General features: G+C 45.2%; 1 protein-coding gene across 1 annotated transcript; it reads left to right on the top strand.

Annotated features, from left to right (window-relative positions):
- Positions 1 to 322: 322 nt before the first annotated feature.
- Positions 323 to 2,948, top strand: LOC122669777 (endoglucanase 17-like). Its single transcript, XM_043866628.1, has 8 exons — positions 323 to 704; positions 826 to 1,032; positions 1,121 to 1,321; positions 1,411 to 1,503; positions 1,601 to 1,762; positions 1,881 to 1,992; positions 2,104 to 2,267; positions 2,429 to 2,948. The coding sequence occupies exons 1-8, from the start codon at positions 441 to 443 to the stop codon at positions 2,759 to 2,761; spliced, it is 1,536 nt and encodes a 511-aa protein (XP_043722563.1). The 5' UTR covers positions 323 to 440; the 3' UTR covers positions 2,762 to 2,948.
- Positions 2,949 to 11,017: the final 8,069 nt, after the last annotated feature.

Raw genomic sequence — 11,017 nt, 5'->3', positions numbered from 1 at the left:
CCTTTTTCTTTGAAGTTAATTCGTTCCAATCCAAAATCATTGAAAAATATGACAGCATTTAATGAAATCCACAAGTGAAAAGCATTAGAATTTAGAAAGATTGGGGTTGGTTATTAATGGGCCCATTAATATAAGTGAAATTATCCTAGCTTACTAAAAAGGGTATTCTAGTAAATACAAAAGTAGCTATGTCCTACCTGTATTTATTTAATACACTTTGAAAGTGTTCCAAGTGGCGTATTTCCATAGGTAGGTTTCTCTGACCGAGAAAAAGAAGAAGATTAAGGGAAAAGAAAAAAAGAAGAGCTGCCGGAGAGAGAAAGAGCAGCAAGTTGCAGAAGCAGTTCTCAGTTTTGGCTTATAAATAACAGAGCTCTCAATCCCAGGGGGACTTACAGCTACAGGGCGGTTTGGGTAGTTGGGTTAGTTGGGCAGCCCAAATGGCTATTTCTGCTTCCCATTCTTCTCCCTCTGGTCTGATCATCCTTTGTTTCTTAGTGTCTCTGCTTCTTTCCAATGCGTTACCAGAAGAAGAATACTACCTTAAACACCCCCACCACCGGCCCATTGCCAAACACAACTACAGAGATGCTCTTTCCAAATCCATCCTCTTCTTTGAAGGGCAGAGGTCAGGCAAACTCCCTCCTAACCAGAGGCTATCATGGAGAAGAGACTCTGGTCTCTCAGATGGCTCGGCTATGCGTGTATGGACCTCACCCCTTAACCCTTCTCTCTCATGCTCTGTTTTCTGTAGTTCCCTACTTACTTTTTTGTTAAAATGTGAAGTACTAACTGGGTCTTCCTCATCTCTGTTGAACAATACAGGTTGATTTGGTTGGAGGATATTACGACGCAGGGGACAATGTGAAGTTTGGGTTTCCCATGGCTTTCACGACAACAATGCTTTCATGGAGTGTTATCGAGTTTGGTGGGTTAATGAAAGGAGAGTTGCAGAATGCAAAAGAAGCCATTCGTTGGGCTACAGATTACCTTCTCAAAGCCACTGCCCATCCAGACACTATCTATGTTCAGGTTTGTTTCCCTATTCCAGTGGTGGAAATGAAATGAAATATAACAGAGGAGATGTGAAGATGGGTTTTTTTCATTTATTTTATTGCAGGTTGGTGATGCTACCAAGGACCATTCTTGTTGGGAAAGACCTGAAGATATGGATACTCCAAGAACTGTATTAAAGGTCGACAAAAAAACTCCTGGAACTGAAGTAGCTGCTGAAACAGCGGCCGCTCTTGCTGCTGCATCTCTGGTTTTCAGAAGATCTGACCCATCTTACTCTAGGCTTCTGGTCACAAGAGCCATCAGGGTAAATTTCAGGCTTTTCATTTGTTTTTTCAGCTCTGATTTAAGAACAAAACTTGGATTAGAATAAAATACTGATTAATGAGTTTACAGGTGTTTGCGTTCGCTGACAAATACAGGGGCTCCTACAGCAATGGATTGAAAAACTTTGTTTGCCCATATTACTGTTCCTTTTCAGGCTATCAGGTTAGCAATTACTCCCTCTGTTGCATTGAACTTACTTTATCCTCTTTAATGGATTCTGGGCTGAACCTTCTCTTCTTTGTTTTCGGCATTATTGAAGGATGAACTGTTGTGGGGAGCTGCGTGGTTACATAAAGCCACCAGAAACCCATCTTACTTGAACTACATTCAAGTCAATGGGCAGACCTTGGGAGCAGACGAGAGTGACAATATATTTGGGTGGGATAACAAACATGTTGGGGCAAGGATTCTTCTTTCAAAGGTTCCATTTTTTCCTTCATCGATTATTCTTCCTCTCCAGTCTCCCCCCAACAACACCCCCCCCTCCTCCTCTTTGGTTACTGATATGGTTTTCTTATGACTCTGACTCTTATTTTCAGTCATTTTTAGTCCAAAAGGTTCAATCTCTCCGTGATTACAAAGGACATGCCGATAATTTCATTTGTTCCCTCATACCAGGGGCCTCTTTCTCCCAAGCTCAATACACTCCAGGTGGGTTCTCTCTCTCTCTCTCTCTCTCTCTCTCTCTCTCTCTCTGGTTCTTTCTTTCTGTGTCTTATTTGTAACGGCTAGTTTTGAGGCTAAGCTTTGAACACTGAATAGGGGGGCTTCTGTACAAGATGAGTGACAGCAACATGCAGTATGTGACATCCACCTCTTTCCTGCTGCTAACATACGCCAAGTACTTAACCTCCGCCCATAAGTTCGTCAGCTGCGGGGGAATCATTATCACTCCAAGGAAGCTCCGCACCATTGCTAAGAAACAGGTTCTTTTTAAACTTCTAAATCCAACTCCAGTGGGTCACAGGAACGGGATCGGGAGCGGTCTGGAATCGCCTCGATCCCGATCCGGCCAAGCGGCGGATCCGACCGTAGCTTTTGTTGTACTTTCTAAAATTTAACAATAATCGTTAATTTGCGGCTCTAGGTGGATTACTTGCTGGGGGAGAACCCATTGAGGATGTCATACATGGTGGGGTATAGTGCGAGATACCCAGAGAGGATACACCATCGAGGCTCATCCCTGCCGTCTATTGTTGCACATCCAGCGAAGATCCAATGCTCCGCTGGGTTTAGTGTCATGAACTCTGCATCACCAAATCCTAACATTCTAATCGGGGCAATCGTGGGTGGACCCGACCTTCATGATAGGTTTCCAGATCAGAGATCCGATTATGAGCAATCAGAGCCTGCCACGTACATCAATGCACCTCTGGTGGGAGCACTTGCTTATCTTGCTCACTCATTCGGACAGCTCTAAAATAAAAAATGAAGCCATGGGGTCTACTTTATCCAAGTTTACTTTTACTTTTTCTTTTAATTTTTATAGTGATCGGATTTTGGGCCGAAGGAGACCCAAATGGTCTCGAGCCCATCATCATCAACTGGGTCTGGTCCAGTCTACACCGGTTCGTTATCTGTCTTTTCTCAGTCATAGTTAGTCAAAAAGTTGGGGGATAGGGGTATTACTTTAGATTATTATTAGGGACACATATATATAACAACATGGGTAAGGGCCCATTTGGTTTATGTAATTTGTTTTTGTTGTGTGGTCATCGTGGGGTGTGTCGTATCGTGCCGGGAACGGCGTCTTAATTGTAAACGGGGTTTTTTCTGAATTTGACTAATGTTGGTTAGAATTGGAATTCTGTTCTTGTTTATTTCCGTTCTTTTGGACTTTCTCTATTCTTTTTATGGTATTTGTATTAGGGTGATCCAAAGAGGAGCATAAGGCCATGGAACTCCCCCAACGTAATGCCAAATCGCTTCTCTCTTTTCTCCTCCCCTCGTGCCAACCCGAACCCGGATTTTGGTCCTCTATAGCACGACAGGGTTTGTAGTGTACCATCCGACAGCCCGTAGTGCTCGGGTGCGTAGCCCAACACACAATCGGGGTGTTGGGTTGCGTGCCCAAGCACTATGGACCATTGGATGTGCGCTACACTCCTTGTCATGCTACAGAGGAGCCCAACACCCCCAACCCCAATTAAATATAAATCAAGTTTGTCTGCACGCATGGTTATCGGAATGGTTATCGGCAACATGGAAAATCGATATGATACCAATATGGTATCGGCCTGGATCGACTGTATCGGACAAAATTACCCCTTGATTTTCTTTAAAATTGAGTTTTGGGACCATTTTACACATTGTTCGTACTGTGCTACCGATACGGTATCGGCATGGTATCAATATCGATGACCAACAAAAACAGTACATATTGCTCAGTACGGGCAATACGACACCGATACTTAGAACCATGTCTGTGTAGGCAAAACTACAGTCCATAGGATCATTATGGTTCACCATGGCAAACCAATATACTGAAAAATTAGGGTTTTGCACGCCCTGGGTTAACTCATGGTGTCTCATGGGTGCCCCATTTTTATTTTAGGGTTTCCCATGGTTGTCCATGGGAACCCTGGTGCATCCCTATTAGGGTTTTTCTTTTCCTGTTGTGTCCCATGCAATTATAGAACACAATAGGAACGGAGAAAAACATCTCTAATCCATCACATGGCAAGAGAGATCCATCCCATACTCGAATGCGCTACGGAAATAAATCGATTCGAGTTTCTTTCGCATCCCATAAATATTAAATAATTAAAAATTAAAAGAATCAATCAAGAATTACTAACCTGGTGAGCCTCAAGTGTCGCTCCTACAATAGACAATGGTTCTTCCTCCAGTGAGCGCTCCAAGTAAACAGATCTGAACCTCCAATGACGCTACCAAGGTTCTTCAGACCAATCCCAGAAGCTCTCAAATTCTTCAGCACAGATCTGGGTTTCTAAAATCCTGACTCTCAAACACAGATGAGAGAAACTAGAAGAAGGAGAGAGATCACAAGAGGGAGAGAGAGTGACCAAAACGCAAGAGGGGGGGTCAGGCTGAAAATGCAGAGCACACACCCTCTGCGTTTTTGGTCCCCTATTTATAGGCCTAGGGTTTTCTAAAAACCCTGAATGGATTAGAATTAATCCCAGTGAGAGTCTGTCTCTCTCTCTCTCTCTTAGTTTGGCAGTTTAAACTCAAAGTGCTTCTAAAAAGGGAAGACGCAGAATCTAATAGGGAAAGTAGTAATTAGTTATTTTATTTAATATTTATGGATAATTACAATTAGCACCATATCCATTAATTCAATAAAGAACCAATTAAAATAACAAATTCTAAATAACTCCCTATATGATAACAAATTATCATATACAATCCCCCCCCACACTAATCAACACCATCATTATGGAATCTAGGGCATGTACAGCCAAACCCCAATCCATAGTACATGTCTATATAAGAGCGTCTGTGCATCTGATCGGGTCCCTTAAAACTCGATAAAATACTTTGTTCAAAATAATCATATATAATCTATCATTTTGTGTAAAATAGATTTTTGCAAAACCATTTTCAAAACGACACTGGATCCAGATTCCAATCCGACCATACACAGACAGTCTTAATCTTGGTATTCCCCAATCGGGCAGTGGTGACCATGTTGAATAACTCCTTCACTCACAAAATTTGCACGCAATCCCAGATCATCGGCTTTGACTCGCTTGAGTCTCAGTCATTGATGAACCAAAGAATGCGATCACACTTTGTAGCAATAGGGTTCCCTCAGGCAAAGGGTTTCAGTGACATATGTCAACCCCTTCTTACATCTGGCAGTAATACATGAGGGAATCGACAAAGTAGATTCTTCGCCAATGCACACATCAATCATGTGAGTACTCACATTCGTACCCTGACATCACATGTCTAGGCATACCCAATGCGACGACCATATGATAAGGGTGCCCAGCCCAAACCCTAGTTGTGACTACCATTTTAAGTAAAACTTACGGACACATAAAGCTCAAAAAGTTTATATCGCATGTGACAATATTAAACTAAAATGTATAAAAGTTCAATACAAAGGTGAACCGGGTTGAACCGAACCGGACCGAGTTTGATGGACACACACTTGTCCAACAGTCTGCACGTATAGTTATATGGTTATATATGAGAGGCAACCATCTCTTCCATTATTGTCATTTACAAGATGAGGAAAATTATTTATGAAAGGGATATGTGGTTGCCTTTTTTTTTTTTTTTTGTTAATATGTGGTTGCCTTTCACATTTACGCGCATGTGTAGATGGTCCATTCTCAATAAATATCAAATGGCCAGATGCATGCCTAATAGTATGGTGGACACGATCTCTCTCCCTTTGAAACTCTAGCTCGGTTTCAAGTTTTGATTCATATTGGCATTGATCGTTCTGTATCGATATTGACTGTGCGATATTGATACGTATCGGATTTTGGTGAAACATTTCTTATTGAAAGTAAAATTATCTAAAATATAATTTTTAATCAAGGGAGATATACTGATGGTTAAATCTAGGGGGTGTAAGTTTGCCCTGTGAACCCAAGCCCAAAGAGGGCCAGACCAGGCCTGGCTTTGGTTGAGCCCAGTTTGCCCCAATCCATCCTTGATTTTATATTACTGATACGTCATAAAATCAGCACCCAATAGGGTTCTGATACGTGTAGCCCCATGTGGGAGAGGACGGTACGTGCCCACGATCAGGTTGTCTCATTGAGGACGAGGCGAGGAAGAATCGACCTAGAGTAGATGGCGACCCGATCCTGAGAGCAGGCGATCACTCCCCGATGCCAAATTTGGATAAGGCGGTGGAATCACGCCCTGAAAATAACGCAGAATGGCCCTAACGGCCCTAAATTAGCACGCTAATCTAGCCTAACGTGGCGTGATGGGTTGGAAAGCTTATCCCTAGCCCTAAAAAGGCTCCTAATCGCCTAAACTCACGCCGAGGGGATTCCCTTTCTTATTAAGTCACGTCATCGCCTGTAGGACTCTCTCAACCACCTATAAATAACTGGGTAACCTCCTTCCATGATCATCTGATTTCAATTACTATTATCTGTTGCTAGAGAGTTCTAACTTCGGCATTGAAGCGACCAAACTGGCTTGGCCCGGTCCTCTATTACTGTCTTCTTCTTTGCAGGAACGGCACACTCCCCCCCTGTTCTTGACTCAACAGATTGGTATCTTCTGTGGGAACGACACTTGCAAACCTATGAAAGCTCTCATGGAAGGAAATCGAGAAGTCATCCACCAATCCTGATGTACCCCAACAGGAGGGGAACCAAGCAACCCGAGGAGTAGTGAAAAATGATCGTGGCGGAGCACATAGAGTACGGTTGACAACGTGGCAAGCAACAACCATAGCCGTAGCAGCAGGAGCATAACCAACCGTCGCGACAGGACCTAGCACAACCCAGGGGGAGGCAAAAGTCAATGAGGGATCCCTTCCCCCGCCGCAGCCTCTTCCAGAGGGGATCTCGGTGGACTTGGATCCAAACACATTTGCAACCATCAGTCAGATTAACGACCTGCAACAGTAGGTGCTCCAACAGAATGCCCTTTTTAGAGACATGCTTAGAGAAGTGCAGGCAGGAAGAGCACTCAACCTCGCACCGGCTGTCATGCTTGCTCCTACCCTTCCTCCACCTCCCCCGGGTCCACCGGCTCGAGTCTGGGAGACAACAAGAATCCCCAAGGGCAAAGGTACCCAGAGAAGTCAGAGCTAGGCCGGATTATCCCAGCCCACTCGAAGAAGCATACCCCCTCCGAGAGTAGTTCAGACCGGAGACCTGTCAACCAGGACCCACGAGAACCTGGCGCGTACCATAGAGCCGTTAGTTGCAACGTGCCAAGAAGTGCACAGCCCAACTGAACAGAGCCGTACCCGACAATCCCACCAACGCACATCACTGGAAGGAAACTCCGGATTGGTGGACCAAAGAAATTGGTGTAGAGAAGATGGTCGTGACAAACAGAACGGCCAAATTACAGATGTGGGCGTAAATCGACTTGTAGGGGATGAGTTTGACCATAAGCTCAAAGAGATCAATGACAAATTGAAGCCCTGGAGAAAGGGACAGACCCGAGGAGTATTTTAGGCCGGGCCAACAGCCGTTCTCATCCGAAATAATAAAGATAAAACTCCTTCGGGAGTTCAAGCCGCCCAGCTTCGAGGCCTACGATGGGAAGACCGACCCCAATGACTACATAAGCTACTTCAATGCGATGATGACGGTCTATGGGGTGACTGATGTTGTGTCGTGCCGACCATTCCCAACATCCCTGAAGGGACTAGCAGCCCTGTGGTTCTCCAAGTTGAAGCCGAACTCTATAAAAAAACTTCACGGAGCTGGCCTGGGCATTTGTGAGCCATTTTCAAAGCAGTGTGAAGCAAAAGAAGAAGACAGCGAATCTGCTAGCAGTGAAACAATGACCCAACGAATCCATATGGGATTACATCACTCGCTTCAATGGAGAGTCCCTGGAAATAAAAGACCTAGATGATGGCATGGCTTTCAACGCCCTGTACAACGGGCTCACAAACCACAACCTGGTTCGATCCCTAGCCCTAGAGCCAGTTTACAATATGATCGAGCTACTTGACCGGTGCTATTAGTATGCCAACATGTTCAACATCATGAAGGCCCGGAAGACGGCTGACACTAAGGGACCGGAGAAGAGAAAGACGAACGAGAAAGAAGAGAAGAAGGATGATAAGAGGCAGAGGTCAGATCGGCACCAAGACCGAGACCGAAGCCCAGATTACACCCCACTGACTACCTCTAGGACGAACATACTTATGAAAGTCCATGACCGGGGTCTCCTGCAATGGCCGAGGCTGATGTTCTCAAAACCAGTGGATTGGAACCAAAAGAAGTATTGTAAGTTCCACAAAGAGATCGGGCACGATACTGAGGACTGCCGACAGTTGAAAAAAGAGATAGAAGATGTAATCCAGAGAGGCCACCTCTGACGTTACATAAAAGGGGAAGAACGAAGGGACAGCTCACGTGGTCGAAGGGGCGCGAGCACGGAGCCAAGGAGAGATGATCGAGCCTGAGAAAGAAATGAACGAGACTGATGTGATGATTGACGAGAAGAACAGCCAGATGATCGTAGGCCAGGGGTCGAGCACAACACATCAACGGCACCGGCCATCCTCACAATCATTGGAGGGCCCAGGCAAGAATCTGCTAGGAACGCCAAGGCGAAGGCACGGTTCGTGGGACTGGCGAAGAAAACAGAGAAAAAAGCAAAAATTACTCCAACCATCTCTTTCAGATGACGATCTGGAAGGGCTAAGCTAGCCACACGATGATGCAGTTGTGGTTCAGGCAGTTATAGCAAACATGCCTGTGCACCGTATCCTCGTAGATACTAGGGCCTCGGTGGACTTGTTATCCTATGAAGCGTACTTACAGTTTGGGTTCGAGTCGAGAACCGTGAAACTAGAAAGCTCACCACTGTATGGCTTCTCTGGATCTCCTATCCCAATTGAAGGGTCAGTAGAATTGTTGATGACAGTAGGCATGGCACCATACCAGAAAATCGTGAAAGTCAATTTTATGGTGGTCCAAGTCGCGACTGCTTACAACGTCATCTTGGGGAGGCCCAGTCTGAATGAGATAGGGGTAATAGTCTCCACCAAACCCCTCAAGATGAAATTCATCACAGAGAATGGTGTGGGAGAATGCCGGACCAAGTAGAAAAAGGCCAGAGAATGCCATGCCGTATTCCTAAAGCAGACCAAAGGCAATTGTAGAGGGACAACCTATGTAGTTGAAGTCAGCGACAACCAGGATGAATAAAAACATCCACGGGGAGAACTGGTGGAAGAGCTGATAGAGGTCTCAATCGATGATAATGACCCGACCAAGAAGGTCAAGATCAGGGCATTGCTAAAAGAAGAGGAGGCGAAAGAACTAAGGGTCTTCCTTAAAAGTCACATCGACGTGTTTGCCTGGTCGGGCACTAACATGCCAGGCATCCCGCGGCACATCGCCGAGTATGCCCTACACTTGGACCTCGCAAGAAAGCCGGTCCAGTTGACGAGGAGAAACTTCACCCCAAATAGGCAAACAATAATGAAGGAGTAGGTAGAGAAGTTGAAAGCGTCGGGCTTTGTCCGGGAAGAACAAATCCCAACTTGACTAGCTAACGTAGTCATGGTACCAAAGTCCAATGGAAAGTGGAGAATGTGTGTAGACTATACCGACCTGAATAAGGCATGTCCAAAGGATGAGTACCCACTCCCCTGGATAGATCTACTGATTGACGCCATTGCTGGATACAAGAGGTTGAGCTTCATGGATGCATACTCGAGTTACAACCAAATTCTAATGAAAGAAGAAGATGAGAAATATACGGCATTCTTAACAGATCAAAAAAACTTCTGCTACCATGTCATGCTGTTCGGTCTAAAGAATGCAGGGCCACATACCAAAGGATGGTGAACGCGATGTTCAAAAAACAAATTGGGTGTAACATGGAAGTATACGTGGATGACTTGCTCATGAAGAGTGTTTGAGCCCAGGACCATGTAGCTGACATGAGGGAAGTGTTCCAAGTACTTAGAGAAAATCAAATGAAGCTAAACTTGGCAAAATGTGCCTTTGGGGTCAGCTCGGGAAAATTCCTCGAGTACAAGGTATCCTAGAGAGGCATTGAGGCCAACCCGAGCAAAATAAAAGCAATACAAGAAATGACCCCGCCAAGGACCGTCCGAGAAGTTCAAAGATTGAATGGAAGGGTAGGAGTCCTGGCCAGATTCATGTCCCGATCTGGGGACAAATGCTTACCATTCTTCAAGACTCTGAAAATTCTTAGAGAAGCGAAGGATTTCACCTGGATTGACGCCTGCCAGAAAGCATTCGAAGACCTAGAGTATCTGATGAGACCACCCCTACTGGCATAACCCGAGCCTAAAGAGGAGCTGCTGGTCTATCTAAAAACTTCACCTGTGGCAGTAAGCGCTGTACTCATAAAGGAAGAGACCGGGCAACAAAAGTCAGTCTATTATGTGAGCCATGTCCTCCTGGATGTAGAGAGTAGGTACCCTAAGATCAAGAAGCTCACGTTTACGTTGGTGATGGCGGCAAGAAAGCTTAGACCCTACTTCCAGGCCTACCCCATAATTATGATGATTGATCAGCCCTTGAAGAAGGTAATACACAAGCCAGATGTGCCAAGCCGCCTGATCGCATGGGCAGCAGAATTGAGCGAGTATCAGATCGAGTTCAAACCCAGGACGGCCATAAAGGGTCAAGGCCTCGTAGATTTTGTGGTTGAATGCACGCTGGCAGAGGACGAGCGCAAGCAAGAAGAAGAAGTTGAAGAGAAAAATAAATCAAAGGCGCCTTGGACAATGTTCGTAGACGGCTTGAGTAATTCCAAGGGGAGTGGAGCTAGTTTCATACTAACTAGCCCAGAAGGCTTCAAAATACAGTATGCACTACGCTTCGACTTCCTGGAATCAAACAATGAGGCTGAGTATGAGGCCTTGCTAGCAGGTTTAAAGGTGGCCTGAGCCGTCCAGATTGAAGGCCTGAACGTGAATACCGACTCCCAGTTAGTAGTCAATCAAGTGAACGAGGATTATGAGGCCAAGGATGAACGGATGACCTCCTACTTAGGAAAAGCCTGAGACCTG

The sequence above is a fragment of the Telopea speciosissima genome, chromosome 7, assembly GCF_018873765.1.
Source record: "Telopea speciosissima isolate NSW1024214 ecotype Mountain lineage chromosome 7, Tspe_v1, whole genome shotgun sequence".
Lineage (NCBI taxonomy): Eukaryota > Viridiplantae > Streptophyta > Magnoliopsida > Proteales > Proteaceae > Telopea > Telopea speciosissima.
Note: the sequence above shows the minus strand (reverse complement) of the source record. Positions and strands in the feature narration are given on the sequence as shown.